Here is a 17,264-nt window from a genome sequence, read left to right as displayed (position 1 = left end):
ATATTTTTGGTACGATCCTTAACTACTTAATATTACCTATATGGTCTCAATTTAGTCTCAATGTTACTACGTACCTCCTGTTCGAATACCTGCCCTAGCTAGCTGTCCTCCAGTTTTGCAACTTCAATCGTACTAATGTCTTGTAATCAGAAAGTCCTCTATAGATTTTAGATTCTCATTGTAAGTAGTCAGGAGATGGAACTGGTTGGCTACCTGGCAGTCATCTACAGTACATAGACTCTCATAGGCAGTCAGAAGCTGGAACTGGTCGGCTAGAAGTCCACTCAACAGGTCGTATGTTCGGCCCTTACATATCAAGTTATTTATAAGCTAGATAGAAACAGAACTTAATGACTGTTCAAATGGCTAGTGTCTAGAATTTTTCACCAATCCATAATATTAGAGTATTTTATAACAATTCCAGCTGAATTCCGACGGCTACGGGTCGCACACGTCGCCGGCGCGTGCGCCACTCGTCGCGGACGAGTGCGATGCGCCGCCGGACGAGACCGAAGCCCTAACGCCCACTGAGGTGGTGCTGAGGTACAGGGCCTGCTGCCAACCTGATTCTACGCCTAAAAATGCCAAGTGAGTAATTTTATTACCATTTAAGAGTCCCGGCACATTGCAGACTGAACAGTCAGTTGACCCGCTGTTGACAATTTTTTTAAAGAGTATCTTGATTCCAAAAAAAGTTTCAGTCATTCTGCTACCGGAATGAATGAATACCTGATGTTAGTTATGTGCTACTGCCCAAACAAACTTTCAGCTGACTAAAAGTTTGCAGTGTGCTCTAGTTTGTAGTTTTTATTTTTAAAAGTAGTTATTGAATTAAATATTTCAGTACGTAAGAAATGATGATTTTACAAGAAAAACTCGTCTTTAGATCCTACTATACAACTGCAAATCAGCAGTCTCGATAAACGAAATATAAGTACCCATACTCATCTTAGAAAACTACGTCTAATTTCATAAGTAAGTACACTCCGACCATAGAAACCAGACGTCTCTCTATAAAATTATCGTCTGTTTACTGTTTAAAATCGCAGTAATTATGCACATACGTAACTGTCTAGACTCTCATTATATTCTAAGCTATATTTAGCGAAGGTTTTACCTCCCATAAATACATGTAATAAACAGCAGCCTAGTTAATCTTTGTCTGAGATCCGTCAATGAATTATTTATGTTTTGATCCTACAATAAATCGCGTGGAAGGTAGGCGAAACAATGGAATTTTATATTGCTTGCCTACATTTTGATTAAGTAGAACTAATTTAGCTGCAGTAGGTAACTATGCTAATCTTTTGCATTGTTCAATAAGCGCATTAAGAAACATTCATCAATAATTATAATAAAGCCATTAATTATGATTATTGGCTCTATTTACTTAGCTCTTCCTGCAGTTTTATTCGCGTCCGTAGAAAACTTAAGAATAAATAATCTTTAAAACGTAGGCAATAAAGCCTTTAGTTACCTAGTCGACTAAAACTAGGCCATTTTCATTTATGATAATTTACGTCTGAAACATTGATGGATTGGTCTCGTAAAACAAATAAACACAATTAAACAACGTTTTGTCTTAGTTACGGGGCCTATTGAGAAAGCTCAAGATTTTATAAAGCTAAGTAATTATTTGTTTAAGTGAAGGCTTGAGGCAAAATGTTACGCTTGGTTTTCATTGTTTGCCATTACTGAAATCTCTATTATAATCTTGAAAAAGTATATGAATTGAACAAATGAGGATAAACTAAACGCTATATACTTAAAGTCAGAATATAAATAGCGTACATTATAATCAGCAAACTTTTACGTCAGATGACAAAAACTTTAATGTCAAGTTAATGTCATACTTAAACACGCATGTGTAATGTTTTATTTTATTTTAACGTAAGATTTCCAATCTGGCCAAAAAACCAACAGTGCCCTAGCTGTCATGCTCTATCCGTGAATTTGTTTAAATGCCCTAATCAGTACATTTGTTATACTAACGAAATAGGTCGCTTCAGAATAGTACATAACAGTCTATTTAGCTCATAAAAGACATACTGACCAGGACAAAAAACTCGATGAACAATTTAAAAATAAATAAAGGGGAGGAAGCGGTAATCAAAGCACTTCCATGCCGCATGGATGGACAATCGATTAAATGGTTCCTAACCACGGAGTATGGAAAGATGAGCGGAGATGCCATAATGCAGGTAGGTCAGGCGCCATCTTCTAGTTCAAATTCGTATAGTGGGCATGACCAAAAATCGGGTCCTTTTGGATGATTTTTGGTCTTACAAAAAGTAATCGGGGCCAAAGAAGGCTTATAAGGGAAAAACAGTAACGTTCCTCGTCTTCCGCTCACCCGCATTTTGGCGCACTACTTTCTTAGGCGATTATGGCACCTCCGATAGTCATTTCGTTCTCCATGTCCCGTACCTACCCATTTGAAGCTAATAAGGACACGTGTGAGGATAAACTACATCTCTAATACCAACCCTATCGCGTTAGAAATAGAATATGATTTAGTTTAGCAGTTGATGAACGGCGAGGCTTTTGAGTCGGTTAAGTCATTGATCGAGGATATCGATCGAGGATGAAATTGTTAGTAACTAATTGAGTTGGGTTGTTATTAATCTCTGGTAAGTTTTCGTTGATATGGTAACGATATTATATTTGATTTGATAAGTTTTATCGGAGGCAAGATTCATCTTTTTTCTGCTGCAAGTTAGACGACTGCATGTCTTGTATATTATGAAGCCTCCTTCCTTACTAATGCGAAATCATCTGTGTCTTATGTCTGTCCGAATTTAACGTCAAAATTAACAACCAATTTAAGTTGCAATTTGATGCACAGATACGCGAGCTAGAACCTGAGAAAGGACATAGACTACTTTATACAAACTTTTCCTCGTGGAACTCTGGAGAACAGCTAGTTGAAACATAAGCCAATTCGTAAGCAATGAATTCAGGGCAACAAAGCTGCTCATGGAAATGAGGCACTTTTTAGCATAGGTACATCCCCATTCTGCTTCTTGCATTTTGACAAACCCGCAGTTATTTTCTTGGGCAACAACCGACAACTTAAACGTTAGTTTTCATGAAAACAACTGCCTACTTTGAACATTGATCGTGAAAAATCATAGTACCTAAACAGTTGCTTTAATAGTTGTCGATGAGCTTGTGGCCTTAGGGTCCTAGATATTAATCTTGAAATATGTTATTGTATGTACATAGATACATTTCAATTCATATTCATATATGCGCGATGGGAGCTCCTTAACCTCCGAACTGCGATAACCACCATACATCTCCATTAAACTATCTTTACAGCGATAAAATCGGCGATCGTTTGCCAGACACATTGTTGTATGTATTTATTCAGCCATATAACTTAGAGTAGGTAACTATCTGGAGCCGCTATCAAACGTCTATGCGAAAAAGTCAGATAGGATTAAACTCTAGCGATCATATTATAATTTCTTAGAACTTTTTACTTCTTACAGAAGTCACTTTCGTATTTTTTACGGCAGCAAGCCGTCAAAAATACTTACAGAAGTCACTTTCGTATTTTTTACGGCTTGCTGCCGTAAAAAATACGAAAGTGACTTAACAAGTGAAGTTACAAGTTAACATGTAAGCATGTACTGCGGGATTGTTTGAAAGAGTTACCGTGGCCCTGGTACATGAAAGGCCTATGACGGAGCACGATGGTTTTATAGTCAGTAAAGGTCTGACACTCCCTCACCGCTGCTAACCCACAGCGGGAAGGGTCATTTGATGATTTTTGCCATCGTTAAAAAATGATGTAAGCATGAACTTGATGCACGTATGTACGTAGGTACGATTATCTACGAACGGTGGTCTTACACCTTTGGCAGAAGCACATTGATGGCGTATCTGATTGGCTTAAATGATCTAAGCTACATAATGATGTACCTACGTATGACTACAAGGTCGATAGCAATAGAGATTATGTCATAGATAGTTTTAAATGCAACTAATTGCTATGCCGTGTTACACAATGTGGTGTTTATTGATCGTACGATGCACATCATAATTAATTAGGGCTATTTGTGTAATGGCTAATTAGATTAATTACGCGCTGAATACCTATTGCAAATAGTGTGTTTAATCTGTCGATTTGCATATTGCTCATTGATATGGATAAATAAGTATATTTAAATAATCCAGTAAATGCAGTGGAAAACCCAATGTTTCCATTGGTTGAAGCCGATTTACGAGTACTTTGTGGGTTGCAACTTAATCACAGGGTATTGAGTAAAATATGTCCGAATATAATTATGGCCAAATAACTTTGCCCCTCTGAAGTAATTTAACATCTCCCACTTACGCTCCAGTGTTTCTTCATACATTTTGACTGCAGTGAAAGAGTTCTGCGAAGTGGCAAAATTATTTCACGAAAACTAAAAGATTTTGCAGTTACATTAGATCAAGTAGAATCATCGGCACGAATCTTGAGCGCTGACCTTCACCTGTGCAGAAGTGATTTATTAGCAAAGAACCAATCCCGAGTGATGGCTATGACGTGATACACTGCGGGCCAATCACCGCTTTAGCCCGCCCCCACGCCTCACTTCCTACCACAAAAGGGACCCAATAAATTACTTCTGCGCAGGTGAAGCTCAAGATTCGTGCCGATGATTATACCTGAGTAAGAAACTAATAAAAGTAGGCAGTATATCCGCATTTTACACGTCGAAGTATTATAAAAAACATCTAAATTCACTTACCACAATCCGCAGTACAGTATATTTCCTTCACACGCTGTATTTGAAACTGCAAAGCAATTGAAACAGCCATTAAAAGCTCGCGTATATTGAATTATTATTTCTCTTACAATAATCATATTTTATAGTCGGCGTCGTATCTTGCATTAGTTATTAAAGTCGAGTGCAGGAAATGAAGCTATTTCAAGCTATTAAACTATGGCATTTAAATAGATATATGTTAAACTATCATAGTACAAAAAACATTTTGATTTTAATTGTGCATCTTTCTCACAAGCATCGTAGATTTACCTCTAAATCGGATGTAAACTTAAGAATACAATGCATAGAAATAACTGTCGTTACCTATCGGACTAATTACTACTACCGGAATAAATGGCAAAAAATATTACATCACAAAATTCCATTAAAAATCATGAAATCTCAAACCAAGTTAGTATCTAGCTTAGCTCCTTAAAAATCATTTTATCAATTAACTTTCACACTAGCTGATTTAAACCTCAGTTTTCCGCTCGGGATGTTTTGCCGTAGCTCCGTTTTGCTACGCGCAACAAAAATTCGCTTGTGTAAAAGCGCTGTAAGAACAAAATTGAAAACGAAAACAAAAGAAACTCAGCGTAACGTCATCTCTATTATTCCTCCCAAGTGGAGGAAAGTCGACGGAGAAAGGTTTACTATCATACTTAAACCAATGACCTGGCAGCCAGCCACTAAGTACCACCCGGCGCTGCATAGTGCAATTTTACTAGCTTTTAACCCACAACCACATTACCCTTTCAAATTGCATTTTAAGCGCATCGTCTTTATTTTACGTTGGGGTTCCGTCACTACTTGCTTTACTTATTAGGTACTTAGTATAAATAGTATAATTTAAGTACTTAGTATAAATAGTAGTATTTTTTAACTGCCTCGTTGGTCTAGTTGTCGCAAGTGTGGTTGCTGAGCACGAGGTCTCGGGTTCGATTCCCGAGTCGGGCAGTCGAAATCGCTTTGTGGGTTTTAGAAGACTTTCACAAAGCAGCCCGAAGCCTGGAAGTTGGTGATTGATTCACCCGTGCATCGGAGAGCACGAAAATGTCGGTCCTGCGCCTGATCTCTTTCCGGTCGTGTCGGATTGCCATCCCATCGGGCTATGAGAGTGAAGGAATAGGGAGTGCACCTGTGTCTGCGCAAATGCTTGTGCACTATAATATGTCCTGCGCAGTTGGCTAATCTCCTTACATGAGAACAGCCGCCGTAGCCGATAATCGGCTAGGAGGACATCATAATTTAAGACAGGAGTTTATTTGAGTACTTCTTAGAATCGGAAGCAATTGTATTCCGATGTTTCTGTTCGTAATCCATAATGCAAATTCCTAAGTATAAGTGGTTAGGTTCAGTGTGACCTCTAATAGACTATTGACTATTGTAGTTGAAACTGTGCTACTAAAATCTGGTTTAACTCAATGTACAACATGTAACGTAATTAACGCACACCCTCAGACACCCCAATTAGAATATTATGTTATAATCATAATACATACACTGAATTTTTAATTTAACATGTATATGCATTGTTATTTACTAAATTAGTTATACCAATTCTTGGAGAACTTTTTGGTCATACTACTACGCACGCAAATATCGCGCCGCGCGCCGCTCGACTCGATACAACATAACGAAACTACGGAAAAAGCCGACAATACACGAAGTCTTATTACTTTGAGTTATGGTCTATTTGAATTTGTTTTGACTATACAGGGTTAATATGACAATAATTTCCGTAGTTTTAATTATTTTTGGAATAAAAAATTACCTATATTAAAAATGATATAAATCGATTCAGTAAACGATTCTGAACAAACTAATTTCAGGATGTGCGTTAATTAAGTTACATGTTGTATAAGATTCTAAGATTGCTTGATTATCGACCATTATATCCAGTCACACCTATAGCATTATTGACAATGAAATACGTAAACTCCAAACACCTAACTAAATATGCACCCATGATCTCTGAAACGTGTAAAATATTCAGCACCCATTGTGCGTCATGTCGCTTACAAAAAACAGGGTCGGGAACAAAGTGACACAATATTGAACGCTCTAAACATAAGCCCAATAATCGTTGCCACTGAACCCTAATAAAAATAGCATTTTTACACAAGCGGCTCAAAAAATGGGTCACTGCGTTCAAATAAAAAGTTGTACAGTTTTTTTACAAAGCTTTTGAGGAGACAAAGAGCAGAGTTATCATTCAAACTGGGCTAGCATTAGTTCCCGTTTCCCGGTGGAAACTGTTATTCTTACTCTGCTCTAGAATTTCTGAGCGCAATTTCTAAGAATCCTCCGAGATAGGATAGGAACTATTTATATAATTTAATGTCGCTGCCTTTTAGTCTTTGATTTTTTCGCATAATACAAGCAACAGATATACCTACACATTGCTTATATCTAGTTTTACTTGCTGGATTTTCTCACGATTTAATTTTAATTACTTACCCAAGTAGTTTTTCGCAGAATCGTGATATTTACTCTCTCTTCTGGAGAATTGATTTCTCAAAGTCAATTCCAGTAATAAGTTCTTATTATAATTATCAACTTATATACAACTGAATATTTCCATGTATGTTGCACATTTATAAAGGAAGCGATTGAATCCTGGTTCAAAAGGAGGTTAAAATTGCACCAAGAGTGGTCTATTGCGTCAGTCCTTCGCTATGCATGTGGCGATTTTAGCGTATGTCTCTGGGTCACCACTAATTATAGCGTCTTAACTAAAATGACTTAAATCAGAGCTTGGCAATCGTGGTTTTGCAATTACTGAGCGGTTGCGGTTAAATGTCTGGATTAGTTTTTGCCTTTAAGTGGCTCGTTAACGTTAGAATGTTTGATGTGTTTATTTTACAGTTTGAGAGTAAATAACATCATCATTTATGTTTACTTTAATGTAATTGATTTCAGCATATATGTGTTATCATTTCGCTACTTTAAATTTTATGAGAGGTATGGAGAAATCAAAATAGGGGAAAGGGGAATAAAAAGGGAAATTAAAATACCACTAATCTGGCTTACGCTTATGATTGTACCTAGTAGGCGAAAGTATTTTTTGCCAAAATAAATAAAAACAAAGTTATCTGATCCATTATAACTAAAAAGATGGGTATAATTAACGACGTTGGAAATAAGAAGGTCGAACCTTAGGGTCAGTTTACTTTTGTCCTTATTGCTAATACCCTGTGCATCATCTAATAATAGTCTAGTTCTACAACTACCCATTAACATAGCCATAAAAATAACAAATAGTAAACTTGGCACTACTTGAAATGGTTCAATGAACCCGCGAGCTTCGGAGCATCGGTTCGCGCATGCGCTTCGCTGATCTCATCCGGCTATTATAAACAAAACATCTTTTAATAGTGTTCTCTTTAAATCGATTAATTAATGTTATTTATCGCTTCAACAGATAGACGGTAAAAATACCTGAATTATGTGCTGGTTTAGCTCCATTAGCCAGATTACAATATAATCAAAACAAACAATAAACTATTCAGAATTAAATAACATACACAACACATAATTAAGCACTCCCGATCCAAATAATCAAACAAAAGAAGACGACAGAAATCGCTTTCATAAGACGTCCCCTTAATTGTTCCCAACTTTGATTCCTTTGTTTATAATGTACGTTCTCTATAGGTATACCTTCTAGTACACGTGCATGTGCAGTATTAGGGTTGTCAATATAGTGGTGGGGTGTGTTCGGAGGTTGGGGCACGCCGGGTCAGTGGGTCGCTCGCGCAGCCTCCCGAAGCTTTCCGGGAGAGACGCGCCTCTATCGACCGCGTGCCGCCGGCTTAGGGCTGCCCAAAATCTTTTTGGGAAATAGTTCCTGGATTATGTTTGGTTAGGAATGTTCAGTACTACGGCCAACTCATGTTTGGCATATTAGCGAACGATAAATTATATAAGTCAGAAAATGGTAATCAATTTAAGGAAAAATTTGGTGGTGCGGTATTTTCGTATATTATCAATATGTTGCAGTCAATACTTGCAAAATCAAAGTTCAATATTAAAACATCACTCCGGTCAACATTACATTCACACTCCTCCCATAAAAGCTACAAAGACCCTCTCGCCATTAAAGAGTGCAATTTATACAAAAATGGGGTGCGCACGGAGGGTCGGTGACGCCCCTGTTTTGAGCGGAGAAGCGTCGCGCAGCATCCATTACTGCGCAACTCCCGGTACACTCGAGCCAGAGGCACGGTTCGGCGCCGCACCTCAATACTTCCGGAGGTCTTTTAACGCGTTCCTCGGTCCTCTACCTGTCCTTAACCCTGAGCACTCCATTATGGGCACTCTGTAACTCCTCTTGTTCCCTGAGTGTTGAAATAAGTGATGGGGAAAGATAAGCATCAGCCCACGGAGGCTGAAGTGAAGGTGGCGACGGTTGAACTGGAGTCTGTGGATAACATGGCGACGTTGCCGGTGGGGCAGCACCGACAGCAGGGCAGTGACATCGCCATCGCGGAGAAGCACAACAATGCGAACAAAGAGATGGAGCTCAAGTGCGTCCAGCCCAAGCCGTCTAAGAAGTATGTTGTGTAGTGATTTTATCGATTCGGTTTTAATATTTTTTATCACTTTTTAAATACATTTCTAATCGTCATATTTAGTTGTAAATAATTAAGTAAATAAATATTGGTATGTGCATAAGAATACGGTCGTCTGCATTTTAAATAAAATTATTTTAACTTTAATTTATGATTCGATTTTTTTATAACTTTCTAAAAACGAAATAAAAATAAATGGAACATCATAAATATTATCAGTATAATAATTTCAATTATTTATTTTATATTAAATAAATATATAAAACTGTATCGAAGACCGATGTATTTACTTATTACTTACTAGCGAAAATATGTAGGTGACTGTTATATTCTGCAAATAATTAAATACCTAACTATGAGTTTGTAAAAAACAGTGTAAAGGGTAAATTCTATGAAAGCATTTTAAAAAATATTACTGAAGTGAAATTTTTAAATATTACACCCAAATATTAGGAACATTAAAATTCCTAGTTGCTCAATCGACAACCCACGCATTTCCCTTCGTATTGTAATATTTGGCGGGACATAACGTTTTTCTTTTGTTTGTTTACAGAACTTCACTGTTCATCATCTCGAGTTTCATCTACGCCAAGCTCCTGGTTGTCGTGTGCATAGCTTACGTCATCAGCGATGTTATCACACACAACCTCCCTCTTTACTACTACGAGGGATTCTTCACCTACCTGTATGGCATGAGCATTCTGTTTTTGTTGTACGTCTTCTGCTTCTTGCTCCAAGGTAATTATTTTTTAAATACAGTTATTTTTTATTCAAGCAACATCAATTATGTTCACGATTGTTCTAACAAAATGAGTGACGTTGTACAGAGAGTGCCTGCTGCAGTGGAAGCCCGCCAAAACCGAAGCCCCCGCCAAAAGAGAAGAAGCCCAAGAAAGAAAAGGAAAAGAAAACCAAAGATAAGGAAGCGAAGGAAGGCAAAGATGGAAAAGAAGGCAAAGATAAGAAAGATGGCAAGAAAGATTCCAAGTCTAAAGACAAAGGAAAGGATAAGGAAGAAAAGGATAAGGCTACCAAAGAGGCTAAGAAACAAAGTCAATTCCAGGTGAGTGGCACTTCACATCGCACAATCATACACAGCACATCCATTATTTTTGTATTTAACATTCCACATTCTCTTGTCGCTTTCGCGTGTCGTCCTGTGTTAGTTAACCATATACTTATTTTGTTAATTTCAATTATGTGATTTGTTTATTAAAACTTTTTGTGATACGCACTCGTTCGCAACTTTATTTTTGGCCGTTCACAATTATCATGGTCAACGCTTCGTCCGATCACATCAGGCCGCATGAACCCCTTTTTGTTTACGCTGCCTACTTTTTTGTTTTTTCCATATCATTTGGGCAGGAGGTGTATCCCCGTAAGATGCGTGATAAAGTTCGTCAACAGCAATTGCAATTGCAAATGGCGCAATTGTATGCGTCTGATCAGGTGAGGTATATTGACGCATCCTGCTTGAAGTGTATCATATCATTACGGAGTGCTTTGGATGTGCTGTCGTAGTTCGTCTGTTTATACTGCTTCTGTTTTCGCTACTGGATCACCTTGCTTTCATGTAGGCTTCGTAATCACACTTGGAAGTCAACAGACTTAACTTTGTCATACTAGAGTTGCATCGTCAATTTCCTGAGTTGAAAATAACATACAATTCCTGTTTCATTTAGTTTTACTAATTGTATCTAAGCTAGTTGCGATTGGCACCTTGTTTTCAGAAAATGTTATCAACATCAAATGTAATCTTTATGCGATCAATTTGAATTAAACCAAGGCATCTGGTTGGTCCTTTACTTGGTAGCATTTTGTGCGTTTTATTAAAATTTTAACGTAAAAATTACAGCAGCAGCAACAGCAGGATATTGTGGAGCTGGAAGCTGGTCCAGTTGCGAGACCAGTCCGCAGGCGCAAGACTTCCCAAAACGACCACAGCCATGGCAGTTTCTTCCTCAGGATTGGTGCAATTGGTGAGTATTTTATTACTATTTATCTACAGACCATGACTTCAAAACTAAAATATGTGTTCTCAATGTTACATATATTTCTTATTCCAGCATTTGGTCTCGGAACTATGATCTACAATGGTTTGGAGTTCGGAACATTCTTCGAATTACCTCTGGAGTCACCTTGTTACTTGATCTTGAAGGGAGTCAATCCTGTCTTACAAATGGTCTTCACTTTCATGCAAATGTACTTCATTTTCATGAATTCGCGGGTAACTATCTCATATTGATTATTTAATCAAGAATTCAAACTGATTATTTTTTTCTTATTTTCTATTTTTTTTTCTTTTAGCTAAACATTCACCGATTCAAAGTGATTGCCCGATTCGGTCTGATGCATGTAGTTGCCACAAACATCTGTGTCTGGATTCGTACTTTGGTACTTGAGTCATTAAAGGAAATTACTGATTACCACGTCAAGAACCCTCAGGGTTACTCCGGCGAAGGCGTGTTGGGAAGTAAGTCAATTTTTATTTCGATATGTTTTATTTTCATCTTAAATATTAATGTTTTAATTCTTTAGTATTCTTTTTTATCTAGAAGATTAGCTAAAGTCCACTGCAACTAACCTGCTTATTTGTATTTAATATTTTTTTTTTAATCACTTTTGTAAATAAAACTAATAACTCATCCGTCTTCAGAAGTCATCCGTAAGCACACTCTGAGGCATTCCGGCAAAGTGTTCGGTGCAGCTTCCACCGCCGCTACCTCTATCGCATCCACCGTTATAACCACCGCTAAGACCACTGGAGAGCAACTCATGAACGTTGTCACCTCCACAGCTGTTCCTACCACTACTCCTACCACAAGTTAGTATTCACACCCTTCAATGTTTTTCAAATCCCAGTTTTGCTAACATGTGCATGTGTCTCAATTAAAATGTGTTTTGGACTAATTTTTCAGCAACTATCTCATCATATCATAACGTTGGTGGTGGTATATTCCCTAAGTCAAAACTGATCGACACTATTAAGAGTACGGTAGGTTACGACAACGGGATGGGATATGGTCGTGAGTTCAGAGAATGGCCTAATGACAATCCTTTCACTACGACATCTTTTGCACCGCTAACCACGGAGTCCGATAAAGCGACTCAGACCCAGACGGCCATGTTAGAAGTCTTCCAGTGGCTTCGTACTTCGACTCTGAAACCGATCCTTAGCGCTATATCGACTATGATGCCAAGCACGTCTACGGGACAGATAGTAACTGATAGAGATGAGTGGGGCAATAGTGTCGAAACTTATCGCGTAGATGAACCGCCACATTCGCCAGGTTGGTCGTTGGAGTGTCGCATTGACTTATTTCCAAAGTAAACGCCGTTGCACTTTTTATTTGCGGTTTGACGAATATTGTTTGTGTTTATTACGTATCCCACGTTCGCGTCCGTTGCACATGAGTTTCCTCATAATTTTACTTTTAGGATAAGATTTCGTTGCGTCTTTTGCATGTTAGTACTTATAATTTATGTCACTGGTCACTGGTTGCTGTTCTCAGATTTGCAAATCTTCCTTTTAGTCAAATCAGTTGCACAAAAATATTCAATTTCAAACACTGGGTACTACACCAATAAGTAGTGACACCAATCTTAGAATAGCGAAGGATGGCAGTTTGTAGTTTCTATGTGTAGATTAGTTTTTTTCTATCATCATGACCGTACTGTGATCAATATAGTTGACCATGTTATTTTTTTTTCAGTAACCAACTCGTCTGAGATCTTCGAGTCGTTCGACGGCCTGAACCCAGCTGCGCTGATCGCCAATATTGATAACACTACGGTGTGCGGCCGCAACCCAATTATGGGTACTATCGTAACCGACTCGGCGCCCTATCTGTATCCGTTCATCATTGAGTACTCCCTCATCGGGGCTGCCGTCATTTACGTTATGTGGAAGCACATTGGCCGCTACCCCAGGTAAAATAACTGTTTTTATTATGCTACTTCCATATTCCAATAGCCAGCAGTAATTTATAATAATTTATTCACCATTCAATCGTCCATTAACGCGAATGCTACCTATAACCGAACATTATGTAAAAATGTAACATACACCTATTGACAAATAACTTCCAATAATAGTCACGCTCCTCATAGTAGTTCCCTAATAATAGAGCACAATAGATTAGACTGAGAATTAAACAGTAGCAACGCGTCCGTGACATTGCACGCGTTTGGTTGCAGCGTGGCCAACGACGAAGATCTGGAAAGACGTCTGGAGGCTGTTCTCTCCCGCAGGGCGGCGGCGCTCGCGGCGGCTCAGCGTGGAAACCGCGTCGATTGTGCCGGAGCCTCCAAGGGACTCTTCTGTGGACTTCTGCTACTGGTCGCCTCTCTCATCTGCTTGATACTCTTCTTCGTCCTGATCAGACACCACGAGTTGAAGCGCTTGTCGATCTATTTGGCCGATGTGTCTCACTGTGCTTTGATGGTCCTTTCCATACTGGCGATTCTGATCGGATTTATACGGTAAGATTTTTGGAATTCTATTGGTTGCACATTTTTAGTTACTCAATTTAGTTACCATTATGTTACTACCTGTTATGTTTTAGAACTTAGTGTGTGTTAATTATTTTGTTTTTATTTCTTCCAAATCCATTCATGCACCTTCTCCTGTTCCTATTTGAACCTCCCTTACTCCATCAATGGCTCCGATTTATTTTATGTTTGCACATCGACCGTGCTAACCCCACTCTGTCACCCATCACTATTATCAATATTTTTCATTGCATTTTTTATTTTCTTAACACGAATCTGTTTTTTGTGTTGTCGTTTTGTTTACCATTTTTTGGTTTAACTCACTGTATAATTAGTGGTCGTGTGATGAAATGGAGCAATACTCCTCCCTCCTGTACCGAGCCTCTCCGCAGGGTGCAATCCTTGAAGTTCCGCTCCGAGGAACAGTCTGATCTGAACGACATCCTGCTCCGTGTGTCTGCGTTTGGCCTCTTCGTGTATGCCGTATTCAGCGTCATCGCTGGTGGAATGGGAGCTTTCACTCACGAGCCAAACCTTCTCGTCATGATTACTGGCTGCTTGAGCGTACTTCAGGTAATTTATTTTTGATATTTCTCCTGCTACTTATATTAGGTATTAAGTCGCTGATGTCTTTATGATAATAAGTGTCTTACTGTACAAAATAGGTGGTGCTGCAATTGCTGTTCATTGCCGATGTTTCTCGCCGTCGCGTCCACCTGCCCGAACAAGAACGCAGCAAGCCCGCCCGTCAGGCTGTCACCTTCCTCCTGATCTGCAATGTCACCATGTGGCTCATCTATACCTTTGAAGCACAAAAAGTTCTGGCTAACCCTGTAAGTTTCTTTTATAATTATATTTACTTCTTTGACTAATACTTCTTTGACTAATAAGCGCTAGTAGCCTTATTTATTCTTGCAATATCGTCAATTTCGACTGTACTTACATTATGTACTCTCGTTTTCAGGTTCAACTCGATTTCTACGGCTTCGTAGCCTGGTCTCTCGTCCAGCGCTTCACTCTACCGCTTTGTATTTTCCATCGCTTCCACTCAGCTGTCACCCTGGCCGAAATATGGAAGACTAGCTACAAAGCGCGTCTGGAGTGAGCGTTTCGACCTCACTAAGGTGGAGACCTAAGTCCAATCAACAACATCCTAATCAAATAGGATGAATGCTACGGATTTCGTCCTTGTCCGGGACAGCAATTTTTAAGTAGGTAGAACGGATAAAATTACTGCTAGTTTCAAAATCATCTCGCTATTTCAAATGTTAGTATAGGTGTGACGAATTTAGGATGGTAAACATTGCATTTTACAATGTAGAAATGTCTAAGTAATTGCTCTCCCGGAAAGTATTGTAATTGACACGACATATTCACCTGGATCTACCTACCCTATGGATCATCGTTATGTTGGTTATTATTTGCTACGGTTCTTTCATACTTCGTTTATCTTTCACATTCCATTCTATTTTTACAGATTCAATAAAAATTAGGTTTCTTGAAAGACTGACTGTGGAGACTTTAAAGCGACCAAGCATACATATTTTCAGCTCATTTTCTTTAATAGATACGTAAACAGAATTGCTCAGATTTCTGAATTCTATACTTGCAAATTTTAAAAGTTTGAATGAGAGCGTTTTAACATGATTCGATCGAAACACGATAATAAAATAATTCCCAGTTGTGAAAAGTTCCCTCCTTTGTTAGAAATAATTTGTGTGCCATGGTTTTAGGGTTAAGGCTTGATTAAAATTGACAATATTTTAAATTTCTGGAAACATTTCAACCTAAATAAAAGTCTATCTTCTCTGCGACTGGTTCTTCGTTGTTATTATTGATTGTAGTAATTAATTGACTTGAAAAAATGTTGTCGATGAATTTAACATTTCAACACAAAATGGGAGCCGTTTTGTGTGTTTAAAACCGTATCTAATATATATATTAAGATATAAAATTAATTAAAATAAAATTAATTACTATATTAAAGTTTCAGAAGATTTATTAGCCAACATAAATTTGAGGTAAACATGTAGGATTACTATAAAAGTTTAATATAATGTGGTATCATAAGAGGGTAGTTGACGTGTCGAAAACTATATCTGATTAAACGTACTTAACTTTAGAGAAAGAGTAGACCTGCCGCTTAAGCTGCAGAGCGCCGCTTCATACGGATCATTTGGGTATTTGAGTTTAGGAGACATTTTTATTGCAAAGGGGCCATAAAAATGTAAAATTTTTATCACTATGTAACAAGCACATTTTATAGCGCTGACGTTAGCATGTTTGAAGATGTGGTAACACTAGATCTAGAATTAAGAAACAATTACTGGCAACATCACTAGTGATGTTGTTAGACCGTAACTTCTACCTATTAGTCATTATAATCGATTACAATTTGCGAAGTTTTAACATGGGACTAAGTTCACAGCGTCAAAAATATACTTATACGCAACGTACGTTAAAATTATTCTCAGCAAATATTTTCATAATGATTTTTGTGCAATCTATTTTTATAGGCTGACTAATTTACATACCTTTCTATTCGTGTAATGCAATGATCAACCGTGATTTACACGTGATATCATTTCTATGTTATGGATTTTGTATAAAATAGTTCATACTCAATTATTTATATTTATTAATTTTGTAAATTAACTTTTAAGGTAAAATCGTAACTTATTGCTCTAGAGTCTGAGAGTAACGTGTGCTTACAACGTGAGATTTCGAGTGAATGTAGTTAGTTTTCTATTGATTTAAAATATTTTAATGTTTACAATTAGTAATTTATTATTGATAAACAGTGGATGTAAAAAATAAGAATTAAGAGCTCAATCGTATTGATTTTTGAAAAGTTTAACGGCTTAACAATGACAGGTCTCGGCTTGTTTGTTGTTAATGCACCAACCAGCGTGTTTGGCTTGTTTTATCACTGCCGATATTTTTAACAATACATAATTGTTAGTAAGTCCTTTGATAAAACTATACTATTTCTAACTTGTTCAATTTTGTAGGTGATATTTAATGTGTACCTTGATGTTTGGAACAAAATGTACCGATGTTTGTAACTCTAGGTTTTAACATTATTATCATACCTATGTGGATACTCAATCAGTGTTATATAGATACCAAAAATTTGGAAATTCTACTTTAAAATATATAATTAATATATGTAAATGTCTATTTGAATAAATTAAATAATACTTATACGTGATTGTTCGTTTTATTTATTATCAACTAGCTTCTGCCCGCGGTTTCACCCTCGTCCCAAGATAACTGCTTCCCGTAGTCGGGTGGTGACAAGAATATCCTATGTCCTTCTCCCAGATCTAAGCTACCTCCCCTTAGCAAGCTTTTTTTTTGACTTTCTTTTACATGTATAGATACTTATAGAGAGATTTACATAATGAGGGTGCACTTTCTATTCCTTCACTATAATAGC

General features: G+C 37.6%; 1 protein-coding gene across 1 annotated transcript in view; it reads left to right on the top strand.

Moving 5' to 3' along the window:
* The window catches only part of LOC124632379 (proton channel OtopLc), a 36,415-nt gene extending 19,379 nt beyond the window's left edge, over window positions 1-17,036 (top strand). The window contains 13 exon segments of the mRNA XM_047167201.1: window positions 425-588; window positions 9,888-10,072; window positions 10,162-10,397; window positions 10,700-10,783; window positions 11,190-11,313; window positions 11,401-11,561; window positions 11,642-11,807; window positions 11,991-12,158; window positions 13,048-13,264; window positions 13,532-13,816; window positions 14,161-14,398; window positions 14,491-14,658; window positions 14,790-17,036. Of these exon segments, the coding sequence (XP_047023157.1) occupies window positions 425-588; window positions 9,888-10,072; window positions 10,162-10,397; window positions 10,700-10,783; window positions 11,190-11,313; window positions 11,401-11,561; window positions 11,642-11,807; window positions 11,991-12,158; window positions 13,048-13,264; window positions 13,532-13,816; window positions 14,161-14,398; window positions 14,491-14,658; window positions 14,790-14,930 (2,337 nt within the window). The 3' untranslated portion in view covers window positions 14,931-17,036.
* The last annotated feature ends 228 nt before the right edge of the window (window positions 17,037-17,264 follow it).

The sequence above is a fragment of the Helicoverpa zea genome, chromosome 8 (genome assembly GCF_022581195.2).
Source record: "Helicoverpa zea isolate HzStark_Cry1AcR chromosome 8, ilHelZeax1.1, whole genome shotgun sequence".
Lineage (NCBI taxonomy): Eukaryota > Metazoa > Arthropoda > Insecta > Lepidoptera > Noctuidae > Helicoverpa > Helicoverpa zea.
This window is presented reverse-complemented; position numbering and strand designations above follow the sequence as displayed.